This window comes from Salvelinus alpinus, chromosome 13 (genome assembly GCF_045679555.1).
Source record: "Salvelinus alpinus chromosome 13, SLU_Salpinus.1, whole genome shotgun sequence".
In the NCBI taxonomy this organism is placed as follows: domain Eukaryota; kingdom Metazoa; phylum Chordata; class Actinopteri; order Salmoniformes; family Salmonidae; genus Salvelinus; species Salvelinus alpinus.
Genome location: NC_092098.1, coordinates 9,985,697 through 10,003,418, shown reverse-complemented (window position 1 = coordinate 10,003,418; position 17,722 = coordinate 9,985,697). Strand labels below are relative to the sequence as shown.

The 17,722-nt window shown below is 41.5% G+C and overlaps 2 protein-coding genes across 3 annotated transcripts; one reads left to right on the top strand and one right to left on the bottom strand.

Moving 5' to 3' along the window:
* The first annotated feature begins 6,631 nt into the window (after nucleotides 1-6,631).
* sat1a.2 (spermidine/spermine N1-acetyltransferase 1a, duplicate 2) lies at nucleotides 6,632-8,804 on the top strand. Its single transcript, XM_071337761.1, has 6 exons — nucleotides 6,632-7,097; nucleotides 7,253-7,304; nucleotides 7,409-7,492; nucleotides 7,920-8,021; nucleotides 8,339-8,379; nucleotides 8,514-8,804. Exons 1-6 carry the CDS (start codon nucleotides 7,032-7,034, stop codon nucleotides 8,685-8,687), a joined length of 519 nt encoding a protein of 172 aa, XP_071193862.1. The 5' UTR covers nucleotides 6,632-7,031; the 3' UTR covers nucleotides 8,688-8,804.
* Nucleotides 8,805-9,188: 384 nt separating this feature from the next.
* Nucleotides 9,189-17,672, bottom strand: apooa (apolipoprotein O, a). 2 transcript variants are annotated; one of them, XM_071337759.1, is made up of 10 exons: nucleotides 17,573-17,672; nucleotides 16,183-16,284; nucleotides 15,955-16,074; nucleotides 15,272-15,304; nucleotides 10,830-10,884; nucleotides 10,606-10,701; nucleotides 10,228-10,319; nucleotides 9,956-10,036; nucleotides 9,729-9,814; nucleotides 9,189-9,452 (listed from the first exon to the last, which is right to left on the bottom strand). In XM_071337759.1, the coding sequence occupies exons 1-9, from the start codon at nucleotides 17,579-17,581 to the stop codon at nucleotides 9,764-9,766; spliced, it is 639 nt and encodes a 212-aa protein (XP_071193860.1). In that variant the 5' UTR covers nucleotides 17,582-17,672; the 3' UTR covers nucleotides 9,189-9,452; nucleotides 9,729-9,763. The 2 variants fall into 2 exon arrangements, with proteins under 2 accessions (XP_071193860.1, XP_071193861.1); XM_071337760.1 differs by lacking the exon at nucleotides 15,272-15,304.
* Between the last annotated feature and the right edge of the window lie 50 nt (nucleotides 17,673-17,722).

The window sequence follows — 17,722 nt, the reverse complement described above, 5'->3', positions numbered from 1 at the left end:
TGGAGGAAAAATTAGCCTGCCCCACATTGCCCTCCTCAGAATGGAGGCTTTCTAGTTTTCCAGACCTGCCAGTCTGTCCACATCCAGGGCTCTTTCGCTTCCCAGTCTCACCACAGTCAAAGCTCATGTGGCCAGGAGAGAAGCACTTGAAACACAGCTGGTGCATCTGACAGTGAGCTTTGGTCCAGTGATTAGTGCTTCCACAGACAGCGCACTCACGCTCACGTTTGGGGAACTGTTTACGGGGCCCTCTGTTCACAGACTGAGTATTGCTGACAAGAGCCTTCTCTAGCATACTCAAAACTTTCTCTAATGTCCCACCCTCAGATACAGATTGGGCCTGTTCTGGTTCACGGCCACATCGAGAAAAAGATGACACATTAGGTCTGCTCTCAGGATCCACTTCCTCCTGGGGGGAGTCGAAGACAGTAGCCACCTGCTGTGAAAGTTGTATTCTACATGCTTTACGCTCCCTTAACAGTTCATCCAAACGGTCCTGTACCTCACTGGCTGTCCAGTCACGAAGGGGTTTGCATTTGAACACTTGGGCCAACTCTTTATCAGGACAGTTGCGTACAAACATGACTGCCAACTCTGAGCGCTGATTGGGCAAAGTTCTACCCTCACCTACAAGATACTGTTCAGCTGCGTCTGCAGCTTTGTTAAGCCTAATCCAGAAATCTAGTGGACCCTCATTAGCATATGGTTTCATTGAATAGAAATCAGCTAATGGCATACCTGAGTAGACAGTATCCCCAAAGTGTTGCTTGAGAACACTGAACACTGCCTTAACATCTGTGACAACAGGGTTGTTACGCATCCAGACTTTGGTCACATCCATGAGCCTAGACATCACCTCCCCAACATTCTCAGACCCAGTGTAACCCCTCTTCTCTAGGTAGACTCCCATTAGCTCCTCCCACTCCAGGACAGAGTACTCATCTGAGCCATCACCCCTGAAGAAAGGTGGAGCACTAACCTCTGACTTCACAACCAGATTCAGCTTGGACGCATCAATAAAAGTTGACCCACATTGTTCAGGCAGGGGAAACTGCTGGGATTGGTCAGGGGAATGGGCAGGAAAAAGACTTGAAGCCCCAGGCTGCAGTAAACTCGCCCTGATAGATTCTCCTATCTCTGAACCAATCTGCTTTATAAGGTCACTAAGCTGACTCGGTGTCCCATTATTACTGAGGACTGGGGACGATGGTACATCAAGAGACAGAGGTGGGATACCCTGGTCAGGTGGAGTAAACAGCCTACCCCTCCCAGTGCTTGTAAACTCAGGACTAGCAAACACTCTACTCCCAGGAGCTGACTGTACAAATGGTGTAAATGCATGGACACCCCTCCCTCTACCCACACCAAAATCCCCAGCATAACTCATCTTATGGACTTGAGAGTCTTCCATGGCTCAATAGAGAACTAAACTACAATGTAATTTACTGCATACAAATACAAAAAAAATGCAATAAACAAATTCTGTCAAAACATGCAAATAAACACCAATACAATTATCTAGTGAATATGCTACATTCACCTTCACTATTTACAGTATACATTCACTTATAGCAAACCATCAACACGTGCGCATGCGCGGATCGCGCATCTCCTCCACATGCACAGCTCCGGTGGTCAGCTTGAGCTAACCAGCGGCAGGTCGCGGCACCAGTTTGTAGCGTGGTTCATTCTGCGTTGTGTATTTTTAATTAGGACGCTGCCACAACTGATGGTCTGCTCGTTGAAATCTTTTTATTTGCCCTGCACACGAAGAGACAACACACACGTTACCCTTGGTGCAGTCACAGCTCTCCGGCACCTTGCTAGCCGAGAGTCAGGCAAAAGAGAACGATAAAGTGGTATGGGAATACAGATAACCCGCGATGGGCCAAAGCAAAATATACAAAACTTTTACAATCACTTGTATGTACAATATTGGTATGAAAAAGTGTTTGTACACCAAATAAAAACATTAGCTATGGAGCTGTAATTAAATAAAAAAATACACTGAATTATTATTATTATTATCAAATTATTAACATCCCCTCTTGACCTGGCCTATTTGAATTGGTCCTTGTGTGCAATTTGGTGCGTAATCTAGGGGAACAACATCACACTGCTACATGTACACTGTAATTACTCTGTAGGCTACATATGTTATATACGGTGCATTCGTTAAGTATTCAGACCCCTTGACTTTTTCCACATTTTGTGACGTTACAGCCGTATTCTAAAATTGATTAAATAGTTTTTCCTCTCATAAATCTACATAAATCCCCATAATGACAAAGCAAAAGTTTTTTTATTTTCAATTTTAGCAAAAAAAAAAAGTTACACAGAAATATCACATTTACATAAGTAGTCAGACCTTTTACTCAGTACTTTGTTGAAGCATCTTTGGCAGTGATTACAGCCTTGAGTCTTCTTGGGTATGACGCTACAAGCTTGGTACACCTGTATTGGGGGACTTTCTCCCATTCTTCTCTGCAGTTCCTCTCAAGCTCTGTCAGGTTGGATGGGGAGCGTCGCTGCACAGCTATTTTCAGGTCTCTCCAGAGATGTTCAAGTCCGGGCTCTGGCTGGGCCTCTCAAGGACATTCAGAGACTTGTCCTGAAGCCACTCCTGCGTTGTCTTGGCTGTGTGCTTTGGGTCGTTGTCTTGTTGGAAGGTGAACCTTTGCCCCAGTCTGAGGTCTTGAGCACTCTGGAGCAGGTTTTCATCAAGGATCTCTCTGTACTTTCCTCCCTTCATCTTTCTCTCGATCCTGACTAGTCTCCCAGTGCCTGCCGCTGAAAAATAACCCCACAGCATGATGCTCCCACCACCATGCTTCACCATAAGTATGGTGCCAGGTTTCCTCCAGACGTGACGCTTGGCATTCAGGCCAAAGACTTCAATCTTGGTTTAATCAGAACAGAGAATATTGTTTCTCATGGTTTGAGTCTTTAGGTACCTTTTGGCAAACTCCAAGCGGACTGTCATGTGCCTTTTCCTGAGGAGTGGCTTCCGTCTGGCCACTACCACAAAGGCCTGATTGGTGGAGTGCTGCAGAGATGGTTTTCCTTCTGGAAGGTTCTCCCATCTCCACAGAGGAACTCTGGATCTCTGTCAGAGTGACCATTGGGTTCTTGGTCACCTCGCTGACCAAGGCTCTTCTCCCCCGATTGCTCAGTTTGGCCGGGCGGCCAGCTCTAGGAAGAGTCTTGGTGGTTCCAAACTTCTTCCATTTAAGAATGATGGAGGCCACTGTGTTCTTGGGGATCTACAATGCTGCAGAAATGTTTTGGTACCCTTCCCCAGATCTGTGCCTCAACACAATCCTGTCTCGGGGGTCTACGGACAATTCCTTCGACCTCAATGCTTGGTTTTTGCTCTGATATGCACTGTCAACTGATTGACCTTATATAGACAGGTGTGTGCCTTTCAAAAGCATGTCCAATCAATTGAATTTACCACAGGAGGACTCCAATCAAGTTGTAGAAACATCCCAAGGATGATCAATGGAAACAGGATGCACCTTAGCTCAATTTCGAGTCTCATAGCAAAGAGTCTGAATACTTATGTAAATAAGATATGTTTTTTATTTTGAATAAATAAAAAACATACAAAAAAATGTTAATCCTGCTTTTCCTTTGTTATTATGGGGTATTGTGTTTAGATCGATGAGAGGAAAAAGATATTTGATCAATTTTAGAATCAGGCTGTAAGTAACAAAATGTGGAAAAAGTCAAGGGGTCTGAATACTTTCTGAAGGCACTGTACATAAGTTTTAGGTCATTTGATTGACCCTTCTCAGCATTCTCTTGTGACACATCCTAAACACGTCATATGTGTTTCTGATGGTACAGTGAAACAGATGTGTATGCATATAGGATAACATTGTAAGACCTTGGGTTGTAAGACCTTGGGTGTATTCACTAGGAACCAAACACCTCACTTGTACAGGTTACCCACTTGACATGCACTGAAAAAGGACAAATATAAGCACCCCCCCATTTGACATTTTTAATTTGTCCAATATAAACTTGTTTTCTTGCTTAATGTTTTCTGTTTGGAGTAAACGTTTCTGTTGCAAAACGAATGAATACACCCCGTTTTACAATGGAGGTGTCACGCAAATACTGTAGCCTACACCATGTGACAAGGACATGTTACATAAATGCATGACATGGCCATCACCTACTTTGTGTGTGTGTGAGTGACAGAGGTAATTTAATCATTGTGTACTGATTTAATAACATTTTTTTTTTTATTGGAACCATCATATAAAATCAAGTACGTTATCTAGGGCTAGGCGAACAGGACTTCATTAAAGTTACACTATAGTTCAGTGTTTCCCAACCAGGGGTACTTGGCCTATCTACAGGGGGTACTTGAGGAGACTCATGAGACCATAGGCTTACTGGACAAATTTACATGAGGGGGTACTTCAGGCAGAGCAAAATATACTTGGTGGTACAATAACCGAAAAAGGTTGGGAACCACTGCCCTATTTAAACCTATTTTAGAGACTCTTTAGAATGCATGTACGCCTACATTCATTGTCATCAAGAGCAGCCTTGTCAAAGTCCGACATACAGGAAACGATGCTGCATTCAAAACAACTGGGAACTGCGAAATCTCTGACTTCCAACCTCAGTGTGTTCAAGACAACTGGGAACTCAGGAAAAAAAACTAACTTCTATTGGGTAAAATCGTTTTGAATCGTCATCAAACTCGGAATTATTAGTTGGAAACTCTGGCATATTTTTAGAGCGCTTACTTTTCCGATCTTTCAGCGTTCCCAGTTGTCCTGAAAGTACCATAAACCCTAACCTTAACCCTTACCCTAATCATTTGAAATGTCAACGTCAATAGGGTAGGGATGTCCTAAGGATGCCGGACAGCAGGGATCATTTATATATATATATATATATATATATATATATATATATATATATATATATATATATATATATATATATATATTTTGTTGTTGTTGGTCTTTGTATTTTTTGTTTTTCAAGTCTATACAGAAAGTACATGGGGGAACACAAGTATATATAAATAATATACAAAGGACAATTGGGCTAGGGGGTACAATATCACATTACACAAGGACCTTAAGGGACAGACATACACTTATTATTCTAACAGCTTTTTTGTTAGTAGAGTATTTCATTGTCTTAAAATACAGTTCAATTTCTTTTTGTAAGGTAAGAAAATGTGATGTTTTGTTTGTAAATTTACATTTGTGAATATGAAATTTGGCCAAAAGTATAATAAAATTAATTCCATTAAATTGTTTCAACTTATTTCTATCGTAGGTAAAGAATCCAAGCAGTACATCTCTCCACAATAGTGTAAGATCTTCATAAATGTGTACAATTATAAATCTACTGATGTCTTGCCACAGTTGCCTTACATGAATACAATGCCAAAGATGCATCACCGTTTCTGGGTGGTCATTACAAAAGGTACAATTTGAGTTGATGTTTTTCTTAAACTTCTTCGTATAGTGGTTGGCAGGATAATATTTATGAATAATTTTAAAGGAAACTTCCTTAATTTTGTTAACAAGTAGGTATGTGGCAACATCCAAACTTTTTTCCAACAGATATTATCAATTAAACCGTTTCAATAAGGCAGGACATAAGGTATAATAGATACAACATCCTGCTGAAACAAGGTTCGTATCGCTCTGTTGTTGAATGGACCAAAAGAGAAACAAATCTTTCCTAATGATGAGTCAACAGGGTTAATAGAAGGTAGGTCCTGAATGTCAGGTCTTGACACGTTCCTGAATAATAAAGCAACACCTGAGGGAATGGCGTCTAAAACAATCGCAAAATCTTTTAGCGTTACAGGAATCTTATAAAGTGATAAGAATCTCTTATAACTAAGTAAAAAGTTGGCTCACCAATAGGATATTATTTCGGCACCAATATTCTAAAAACAAATGAGTATTTTTATACAATATATCCCGATTATTCTGTATATAATATCTGTGTGGATAACATTTTTGCTTATAAATTAAGGTCCATGACAAGAAAAACTGCCGATGAAAAGCAGAGTTTCACTGGAACTTTGTCAATATTATAATTGCAAACCAACATGAAGTTAAGGCCACCAGAAGTAGAGAAGACCGACATGATGAGGAATAAAATTCCATATAGAAGTTGGTCTTCTTAGGAATTGTTTTATCCAATTGATCCTAAAGGTATTATTTAAGGTAGTAAAGTCCAGAAAATTCATCCCACCATACTCATGTGTTCATTACAACAGTCTTCCTAATGTAATGGGTACGGTTTCTCCACAGAAAGTTGAAAAGCATCAGGTCTTACTCCTTGCTTATTTAACCGTCAAAAAATAAATTGAGCGCCATATGTTAGCCTAGAGATACCCTCAGCCATGGTTATTAGGACTCTTCCTTTAAAAGATAAGTTCCGCTGTAGCTATTGATTTAGCTTCTTTGTTTTAAAAAAAATAAGAGGGTTAAAATTTAGTAAGCCTCTAGACTTCTGATCCTTAGTAATGGTTATGCCTAAATAAGTAAGTTCTTCTTTCACTGGAATATCATAATATGAAGGTGTCGCACAATCTTTGACAGCCATGAGTTCACATTTATTAATGTTAAGATATAGACCAGATGCTTTGGAAAAGGATTGTATCACATTGATCGATATGTGAATTTGGTTAGCGTCTTTCAGAAAGTATAGTATCGTCAGCCAGCTGGCATATAATTAGCACGGCTCATGAGTCATGGGAAGTAGAGACCCGATGACGTCAACCGTTATTTGTTAAGCTATTTTCCCGTTTAGTCTTCCGGGATGTGATTGTGACGCGTTTACAGAATATGTTTAAAAGAGAGTGAAGCGCTCAATAAAGTCACTAGCTGCCAGCGACCAAAGCGAATGTAATTCCGCTCGTATTGGAATCCTAAACGTATTGCAGGGGGGTCAACTCCTAAGAAGCGGATGAAGAAACAGGTTTTGCTTATTTTCACATTCAGAGGACTTGTTAGAAAAGGAAAGAAGAGTAAAAAAAGAAAATGTCAAATTTCATATTACGGAAAGCCGAGCCCAAGGACGTGCCAGACATATTGCGACTCATAAAGGTAAAAGGATGCGTGTATTCAACGATGTATGTATGTATGTATATGTTTAAATCTCTGTAGTTTAAGTTATAATCACAGACAGCCTAAGCATATTTGTCAATATTATGACATTTGACTAACAACAATACATTTTTTTCTCTCCCCTATTATTTCAGGAACTTGCGAAATTTGAAAAAATGGAAGAGCAGGTCATCTTGACCGAGAAAGGTAACGTTAAGTCTACTTGTATGTGTGTGATGGATGATTATTGTAAACATATCAAATGTTTCCCCAACAAATCAGAAGTCCCTGACTTTACAATTTACTTTCAGAATTACTAGAGGACGGCTTTGGGGATCATCCGTTCTACCATTGCGTCGTTGCAGAAGTTCCTGAGGATAAGCAGAGCTCAGACGGTAAGCCATGTTGTAATTCTGTTTCACAGAATGTCAGTTCGTAAGGAAATAGTGCAAAGGTTTGACAATCAAGATTTCAAACATTTATGGCTAGTAAAAAAAATTACGGAAGCGCTGCTAAGGTACACAATAGTACGTGTTGGTAGACACAACACAAGGTATGGTTAGTGTTGGTGGGCGTAACTCAAAGTGAATCATGATCTGGAGTTTGGAATTTAATGTTCTCAATTCTCGGAGAAACCCCTTTTAAATCCTCAGTGATATCATAACTAGGGCTCAAGTTTTTTCTGACCATGAAAATCCCCTTCATCATCATAACATAAAAATATCATACTCAATAAGCCAAGTTGGATTTTGTCAGATCCTAGTAGTTTTACACAAACACTTACCTGCCGGTTTTGATGTGGATGTTTTCACTGTGTTTTAGGATACACTGTCGTTGGGTTTGCCATGTACTACTTCACCTATGACCCCTGGATTGGGAAGCTTCTCTACTTAGAGGACTTCTATGTGATGAAGGAGTTCAGAGGTAAGTCTATGATGGTGTGTTACATTAAAGAAATAGGATTGGTTATATTTGTCCTGTTTCACACATGTTTTTTTGCCCTAGCTGAATCAGCTGTGTAGTTAGGTCAAAATCCAAAACGTGCACCCCTTGGGGTCCCGAGGACCGAGTTTGGGAAACACTGGGTTAAGATTAAGTGTCTTGCTCAAGGGCAGATCGTTTGGTGTTTCACCTAGTCGGCTTGGGGAGTCGAACTAGCAATTACTGGCCCAACGCTGGCAACTGAATCAGGGTCCTTGGATCCAGGGCTTAACTGCCAATCTTTGATCCTGTTTTCTCAGGTTATGGTATTGGGTCCGATATCCTGAAGGTTCTGAGTGAGGTAAGTCTATAGGACTTTTTTGCAATCAATTTACTGAACGCATAGATCAGCCCAGCCTATGGAAAACTCCCATCCTATAGTCAAGGATATATGATGACCCTGTCTAACTTTGTTTAATGTCCTCCCTTCCTCAGACGGCAGTTAAGACTCGCTGCAGTAGCATGCATTTCATCGTAGCAGAATGGAACAAGTCGTCCATAGAGTTCTACAAGCGTCGTGGAGCCTCAGACCTGTCCGATGAGGAGGGCTGGCGACTCTATGCGATTGATAAGGATGACCTGCTGAAGATTTCTGCAAAGAAACGATAAATTCAGCAAATGACCACTGATTACTAACGGCAATGCCTTCCCCTTCGTTTGTTGATGTCAATGTATTTTAAAAGAAATATGTATTTCAATGAATAAATACAAAAACAGTTTGTTCAACTTCTTCCTGCAAGACCTGTTATACATCTGGGTGGTTTTGAAACTCGAAGTCAGTACGTTTCATTTACTCATGTCTGATAATGGTTGTGATTGACCTTCCATAAGCAAAAAGGAGAACTATCTTAGTCATGTGACCTTGTACTGGAACATAGATTTCAACATGAATCAGCATGTATAGATAGTTTATAACGGGCCTGATGATAACGTCTGGCTCAGAAGGAGAAGTGGGTGCTTGTTTGTGGAAGGACAGACTTCTTAACTGTTGTCAAACAATGTTTTTCTTCACGTAGTTGTTCTCACACGTAGTTGTTCTTAGGGTGCCTTTGTACAATACCTCTACAGTTTTCGGTGGCCTTTTATTTTAAAATCCACGCTGTCAATATAGATCGTACAATATAGATTTTATTCCGGTCTACATAAATACATTCAAATCACAAAGCTGAACCTTCAATACATAAAGTTTAAACCTTCGTGATAGGTCCTACCCCCTCCTGGGTAAATGCCAGAGAGGAAGGCTAGTGCAAAAGCTGGTCATTAGAGTCGCAAATGGGAGCGAGCCTAACCATGACTTATGGTAGCATACATTGGGAGGACCTGGGAAGACTGCTAATCTTGTTTTGTTGTCACGATCCTAGTGTCACAACGTATCTGAAAAGAGAGAACTCATCGTTAGCCTTTATCTACAAGACTTTACTAGCATTAGCACCTGATATGTAAAGTACACTGGTTTGTTCTCTGACTTCTCCCCCAAATATCTTAAAGTTGGCATAAATGTTACTATAAAGGATTTATAATGAATTGGCCACATTTTGTGCCAAGTTATTGGGGTGTTACATAAGCCTGCAGGTTGACCACTAGGGCAATGATTAAAGTGTTGGGTGCTGGCAGGCTGTTATTGTGCGAAAATGTTCAGGTTTGTTGTACCTGCTGCGATCAGGGTTTGGCCTCTGCAGCTCTTCTCATCTCGTTTCTTCTGGCTTATTTTCCTGTGGTTTCTCTTTTTTCACTGGCTGTGGAAAGATTCATGGTAGGATGTGAAAATTCAGACTTGTCAACCCATTACAAATAATCTGTAATGATCTGCACAGTAATTCTGTACCATCTCTATCCTCAGGATCAAACTAGTTTTTGACCTGACAGGATGAGCTCACCTTCCCCTCCACTGACTTGAAAACCTTCTCTACGTTAACGTAGCCCTGCAGGGCAAAATCGTACAACGAGTCTCCTGTGTTCTGTGGGAAGGAGGGGGACCGAAAAATCGGTTTAAGCAAAATAGTATACATTAAGAGTCAAACATCACAGGTTTTAGAATGACCCTACAACAGTCTTATGTCTTGGTATTGAACAATATGCATTATCTCCCACACAAGTAGGTTAAAAAAAAACACAACATCTGACATACAATATTGACACGCTAACTCACCTTGGCGATTGATGCGGCTTGCTGGGGGTAGTACATAGTGTAGCCCACAGCCATCAGTCCTGTAGGATAGATCAGCTTCTTCACCCTGGAGCCTAGAAGACAGAGGACAGAGGGCCACATAGACTATTTTTTATTCAAGGAGATTAGAAACAAGAAAAGGAAGCCGGAGAGGGCAACAGGAAGCAGCAGTAGGTTTGAGATTTGTACCCCGGCCTTGTATGGTCTGGAGGCTACAGCTCTACCTCTAGATCAGCCTCTGGCACAGAGACTCACAGAGTGCTTTCTTAGCACAAGGACAAGTGGATAAAACCCCAAAACAATAGAGATCAAAAACAGGGTACTCTTCATCCAAACCCAAAACTTACACCCACTATTTACCTCTTGCAAGAAAGAGTCCAAGGATACCAGCAAATCCAATGACCCCAGCCCGGGGGTAGAATTCAGCAGGAGGGTTTTGCAGGAAAGTGAAAGTCTCTGAAACAACAGAAAGTAACTCTGTTACCAACCTGAAACTGACATTCTATTTGTACAAATGGGTGTACATTACAGTGTATGAGTAATGCGTTCACTTTATGTGTATCATGGGGTGTGTGTTCTCTTACCATTTCCTAATTGGATGGCACTTTCAACCTTGGGCATCACTTTTCCAACGGCACCCTGAATCCCACAGGAGAAGAGGACAGTACAGTGAACACGTAACGTACATCAGCTCATGTCACCCAATCTCTGCACCTTCAGAGCCATTCAATAATGGATAAGTGCTTATTTTTCATTGTTACAGAACAAGTTGACATTTAATAACATGATAATACGTTATTTCACAGTAAATATGCTCTTGCGCAGTAATCTTCAATTCAAGTTAACTGTGTACTTGTGATGCTTTATATTGTTTGTACTGTGATTGTTATAGTGGTAGAATAACTAGTGGTAGTGTAACAGGTGTAAAATATACTTGATGTATTTGACTGAAAATCTCTCATATTTATTTTCATTTATTATTTGAAGGTTCTTTTGAGATGTATTACACTACTTTCAAGGATTAATTATTTTATTTATTTTCTAAATTGTGTTGATGTTGATGTCATCAACGGGAGCCTTGCTTTTACTCCTCAGTTTGCTCAAAGCGTGATGAGAGGCAAATATACTTGTGCATGTTAGTCCAGACGGCAGCATTAAAGTTTGCCTTGCATTTGTATCCATTCCATGCAGCCATTAAAAGAGAGACAACCGGCAGAATTGTGTCCAGAGCCTTCCCTTCCACGTACACCTCACCAGAACACAACACAGAAAGGTACCGGTACAGAACCGGTTACAGTAGGACTACCACGCCCTTAGAACCCTCATACAGTTCTGTTTGCCTACGAAGAGACCTGTCTTTATTTACCCTGCAATAGAGTCAGAATTACCTACAATACAAAGGTTTATTTGACTGTTTACAATCACTATTTGTAAATTGGGTTTTACAGCCTAAAGCACAGGTCAATCTGTCACCCAGTAGGGAGCTCTAGTTGAAACATCAACCAACAGCACTTTGTGTACCCTTGAAACATTGTAAAGACATTCTGCACTGTAAAAGAGCAACTACCAATAAAGTTCCAACCACTGCACTTTACTGACAAACATGTGCCGTATGTTAGTGAGCTGCTTATCTCCTAACTGAAGGAGCCAATAGGGCAGAGGTCAGATGGGTGACTTAGAAGCAGTGATCACAGCCTCAAACAGAAGCTTCTAGAGCAGAAATGGAACAGCCTGGCCGAGCAGAAATGGAGAGGCTGAATGGGTTTAAAATAATTATTTACAGAGTACTTTACCAGTCTTTTAGACATAACAACTAATCAGCTGAATCTCAATCCCTCTCTGTGAGTTTATGATGATCATGTGTGTCATCAAAGCGCACAACAGAACGGTATACTCGATTTGTTATTTTTATGAAAGTTTTAAATCAGAGGTAAAGTTTGTATTGCTACAGATTCCGCGACCCGGTCAGACGCAAGTTTGTGTCCCGGATTCCTGTTAAGTAGCAGTTAGATGCAAGCCATCATGAAAACGGAGCAGGCTAACGGCTAATGCTAACAGAGCTAGCCCACCAGTGTTTTTATCCAACCCTGGGCACAAATCAAAGAGCAGCAGTAAAATAACAATAGCGTGGCCATATACCTGGGGCACCGGTACAGAGTCAATGTGCGGAGGCACCGGTTAGTCGACGTAATTGAGGTAATATGTACATGTAGGTAGAGTCATCAAAGTGACTATGCATATATAATAACAGAGAGTAGCAACAGCGTAAAAGGGGGGCAATGCAAATAGTCTGGGTAGCCATTTGATTAGATGTTCAGGAGTCTTATGGCTTGGGGGTAGAAGCTGTTTAGAAGCCTCTTGGACCTAGACTTGGCACTCCGGTACCGCTTGCCATGCGGTAGCAGAGATAATAGTATGACTAAGGTGGCTGGAGTCTTTGACAATTTTTAGGGCCTTCCTTCCCCCAACAGACAGATGTTAAGCTCAACTCTGCGGCCCATGGGAGACGACACTCGCAAGGCGTAGGAGATCGGGGAAGCAGTCTGGCCACCCTTCATCTATTCGAGAAGATGTGATCCAGCTATCAAACAGCTTTGCCTCTCTTGAGACGGACCTACCAGCCTCGGGAATCTGCACGGATCCTGGGTGTATAGCAACAGCCGGCGCCCGCCCAGTGACCCCCCCCCCCCCTCCCCCACAGCCACCGCAGTTCAGCAGGTCGCTTCCTTATCGGATTCCATCACGACCACCATTATTGTGGGCAGCTCAATGGTGAGAGATTTTGGCCTGCCCTAGATCTGTGGACCGACCTAGGTCCACTTTCACCCAGGAGTTCGTGTCCATGACATCAACTCCCTCCTGCCCATTGTTCTGGCCAACTACTCCAATATTGACACCATCATCACATGTAGGTTTTAATGACCTTCGTTTTAGGCGATTTGAGGATCTGAGGGAGAACTACAAACATTTTTTAAACACCCTCGCTAGCACAGGGAAGATAATAATTATCTCTGGCCACCTCCCTGCTACCGAAGGGGTTTACTAATGCTTTCAGCTGTAAGGACATTTCGTTTGGCGACTTTGGGTCTTTTGAGCATCGTGCTATACTGTTTAAATGGCAGCCACCAGTGCTGGCCATAACGCTCTATTGGCCACCAAAGCACTGCCCCACTTTCTTTACTGATTTATCTTAACTATTGTCTATTGTCCTTGAGAACTGTGACAAAATCATTGTATTGGGCGATTTTAATATTCATGTTGACAAAGAGACTATGGACTTTATCCAACATGTTACTGGGCCCACCGATAACCGTGTCCATACTCTGGCCCTGGTTATTACCTACTCTGGCCCTGGTTATTACCAAGGGGCTTTCTATTGACATATCCTCTATTGTTGATGTTGCTTTATCTGATCACCACAGTGGATTTTTTACTACCTTGTTGCCCATAGCACAGGGTAATACTGAACGGACTATTAAGAAATGCTATCTTACCACTGAAGTTGCTCCAGATTTTATTGAGTGTATGAACAATACTCCACCACCTATTCTGTCTTCCTATTGTGATGATTAAGTTGAAAACTTTAATAGCAAATTAAGGACAACCATTGATGCCATAGCTCCAGTAAAGTTGAAAAAGGCCACATTCAAACGGAGATTCCCTTGGATGAGTGAGGAAACTAATCAATTAAGGAGTACAGGCAGACAGGCAGAGCGGAAGTGGAGAAAGTCAAAGTTGCACGTCCATTATGATATTCTGAGAGAGCAACTTGGCATTTATAACAAGGCAATTAGAAATGACAGACAGGCTCATTTTTATAACTTGATCACTATTAAATCACAATAATTTGAGAGTGCTCTTCTTGACCATTAATGGCCTGATAAATCCTACCCCCGCAAACCTATGTGAACTTTCCTCATCTAAATGTGATGAGTTTGCGGCATATTTCAAAGATAAGATAATCAATATTAGGCTGGGTATCAGTCAAGCAAGACCTAAGGCTGTCTGAGAAGTTTGATATGTGCCCTAGCCTACCACACAAAGGCACTATGGATTTATTTTCCCTGGTTGACACAGACATGCTCAGGAAAGTGATATCACAACTTAAGCCTTCTACCTGCCTTCTCAACGTATCCCCACCACCTTCTTCAAAACAGTTTTTAAATGCATATCTGAAGTGCCAACTGAAAGATTCCAATCTGGTTTTCGTGCCCACCACGGCACAGAGACAGCCTTATTTAAAGTGGTAAATGAGCTTAGAGCCAGCACAGATACCAAACAGCTCTGTTCTTGTACTCTTATATTTAAATTTAAGTGCTGCATTCAACACTGTTGACCATGATAGCCTTCTGGACAGAATGGAGATGGGTCAATAGTTTTTTGTCACCCTTGGTGAACATAACTCAGAGAAAATGCATTTCACATGTGGCGTTCGACAATGTTTGATTATGGGTCCGGTACTGTTCAGTTAATATATGTTACCCCATGGCAACGTTAGCTGGGCTTTGTGATAAAGCTGGGGGGGGGGGGTGCAAAACTGTGGACATATATTTATTGAACCCTTATTTAACTAGGCAAGTCAGTTAAGAACAAATTCTTATTTACAATGACTGCCTACCCCAGTCAAACCCGGATGACGCTGGGACAATTGTGCGCCGCCCTATGGGACTCCCAATCATGGTCGGTTGTGATACAGCCTTGAATCAAACCAGGGTCTGTAGTGACGCCTCTAGCACTGAGATGCAGCGCCTTTGAACAAAGCGCCACTCAGGAGCCCAAAAGAGATATTAAAACATATTTTTAGCGTTGCTTTTCCTTAGGGTCTTTTTTAATTGTTCAGTTTGTCATTCATTTGTTTTTTTAATCTTATATTTGTAGTGTAGTAAATAATTCAGCTTTTATTTTCATTGTATTTTAGTAGTTTTTTCCTGCAAAGCACATTATGTTGCATTCCATGTCTGAAATGCACTGTATAAATAAAGCTTGATTTGATTTGAATTATGTGTGAGTGGCTATGGGGGAGTACCTGAACATTTTCCACTGCTGAATGGCTTGTTTGCTGAAAGGGGAGCAGATCATTGGTGTGATCACAGGGGTAGAAGCAGAGCAGCACAATCATGACTAACACTTCATTGGAGATGGACAAAATCATTTCAACAAGTGCAATGATTATTGATTGCAGCATCGAATCAACAATAAATGTTTACTGGCCATGATGAAACACAGTATAGATTTACTGGCCATGGTGAAACACAGTACAGATTTACTGGCCATGGTGAAACAGGATGTATAATAGCTCTAGACACATAGGAATACCAGTAAATATTAACTGGTCTCTGGGAAAATAAGTACAGTTCATACTCAAAGAGAAATCAAAGATGAATTGATATTAGTGAGACCTACTGTAGTTAATATTTACCAGTCACAGCTAATCACAGTACATCTTTGCAGGGGCGCATTGTAAAATACGCAAAAGCAACTGGGATGATAATGTAAAGCAGGGCAAAAACATTTCACATTTCAGTGCCCATGTGAAGTTATTTTGGAGTGAGGATGGGGGTATCAGACATTGTGAATCTTGCCTGGGGTTGCATATCTACACAAACACCCAACAACTGTCCTTATTTTTAGATAGTAATTCTTTCCTCTGTTAGGAACAGTCTTTTCTATCACCCAGTAGCTCACAGGTGAGTAGGGTTATCAATGTACCTGACACCAGGTAGTGTAGGGCTCTGCCAGTTTCCTTAGAGTGGTAACACCTTGCTCCAAGTGCCCTATCTCCGGCTCCACATAGCGGAACTTCTGCTGTGGTATAGTGTAGAGGGAGAGCTGTAACAAACAATATGGGTCAGTTACCGCATCCAAATGTGGGCTTGCCTCAGATTGGATGTATGCTGAAAGACTTCAGAAAGTGTGATTGTGCGCACAATGCGGTACCTCATCTGTATTTAAGGTGACATTTGGATTGTCCTTGGTGGCAGCAAACACAGTCCCTGAAAGCAGCCATAGAGTTCCAGGCACAGCAGCCACACCTGCTACCTTGGAAGACACAGAATGACTGGGACATCAATGGGGCATTTCCATCTGAGACTTACCCCACACCAGTGTGTTGCCAGCGTTTATGTTAACGTAAGCTCAAGTGTTATTTTTCAGGAACTGCGTTTGACACAAGACTTGGGGCGAGTGGAATCAACAACCTCTGCATCATCAAGACAGTTGCTTTGTGAGAAGGTGTTAACAGTGGAATGTGTTAACCCATGTTCACAGTTAGCCATTGTTATTTAAATGCAAGCTGAAAAGTACCAGCAGTCAAAGCAGTTCCACTGAGGCCATGGCCCAGTGAGAAACGAGCCGGGCCGTGGAGGTGGATACAAAAGTTTGAGCCTTTTTGGTAAAAAAACGGGGTAAGTCTCAGGTGTAAATTCGCAGTTCGTGAATTGAGTCAGCCAGGCTATTACCTAGTGAGGCCATCACAATGTTGCAAATTTCACCTGTCAAGCAGAACATTCAGACCTGGAAACACCAAAGGAGTAGAAGCTAGAAGTTGTAATGGAATTGAGAATTGTGGCCCTCAAAGTGTTACAGAAGATCAATGTCGCCATCTAGTGTAAAAAAAGAAGTATATTGTTCATCCCATTAAGTAGGCATGTGACAATACCGGTATATCGAGTGTCTGTCTAGTTCATGAACTTCTAGCCTAAAGCAGTGGTTCCCAAACGTTTACGGTTACTGTACCACCAACTGAATTTTGTTCTGCCCAGAGTACCCATAAAGTACCCCTTCATATGCTCTCATGAGTCTCCTCAAGTACCCCGTGGATAGACCAAGTAAAGACTGAATTTTGTTCTGCCCAGAGTACCCATGAAGTACACCTTCATATGCTCCCATGAGTCTCAAGTACCCCGTGGATAGACCAAGTAAGGACCTACAGAGTGTGGTAAACTCAGCCCGAACGCGTGTGAAAAACTAGCTGCGTTTTTTTACTTTCGACTTTAGTTGGCTATGCATGAGTGACAAGAGACAGCTACCTCAGAGCGCCAGAAACTCTAAGTATCAGTATGAATGACTCCGACATAATGAAGAAAATATATACTGTGTTATGCATTTAATGCAATGCCCTTGATAATCATGGTGTCTTGCTCGCTGTCCTTACGCCCTCTGTGCTTCACCGGGGGATCGAGTCCCCTTAATGTTATTGAAACAGATCGCTATTCAACTAAAACAGTAAATTAACAAAACACATAATAAACCAGTGTGGACTGAATCGGAAATAAATTAATTTCCAAATATTAAGTTATTACGTAGTACATAAAGTTTATATTCTCACCTTGTACATGATCCTTTTTTACCGTGCCAAGCTTCGAGTACTTACGGTGTCCGAAAGAGAACATGCTGCTCCTCAGGTCGCATTCCAATCCGAAACTCGCTAACTTCCCTCGGCTCTTGTTCATCTCATAGGCCGGTGTTCTCATAATAA

What these genes read in the sequence shown, in the direction of transcription:
- sat1a.2 (XM_071337761.1), top strand. Translation starts at nt 7,032, where the DNA reads ATGTCAAATTTCATATTACGGAAAGCCGAGCCCAAGGACGTGCCAGAC. An exon ending in GGTCATCTTGACCGAGAAAG is followed by an intron (nt 7,305 to 7,408) that starts GTAACGTTAAGT and finishes ATTTACTTTCAG; the next exon opens with AATTACTAGAGGACGGCTTT. An exon ending in TGTGATGAAGGAGTTCAGAG is followed by an intron (nt 8,022 to 8,338) that starts GTAAGTCTATGA and finishes CTGTTTTCTCAG; the next exon opens with GTTATGGTATTGGGTCCGAT.
- apooa (XM_071337759.1), bottom strand. An exon ending in TGGACTCTTTCTTGCAAGAG is followed by an intron (nt 10,320 to 10,605) that starts GTAAATAGTGGG and finishes TCTGTCTTCTAG; the next exon opens with GCTCCAGGGTGAAGAAGCTG. An exon ending in TCAAGTCAGTGGAGGGGAAG is followed by an intron (nt 9,815 to 9,955) that starts GTGAGCTCATCC and finishes ATCTTTCCACAG; the next exon opens with CCAGTGAAAAAAGAGAAACC.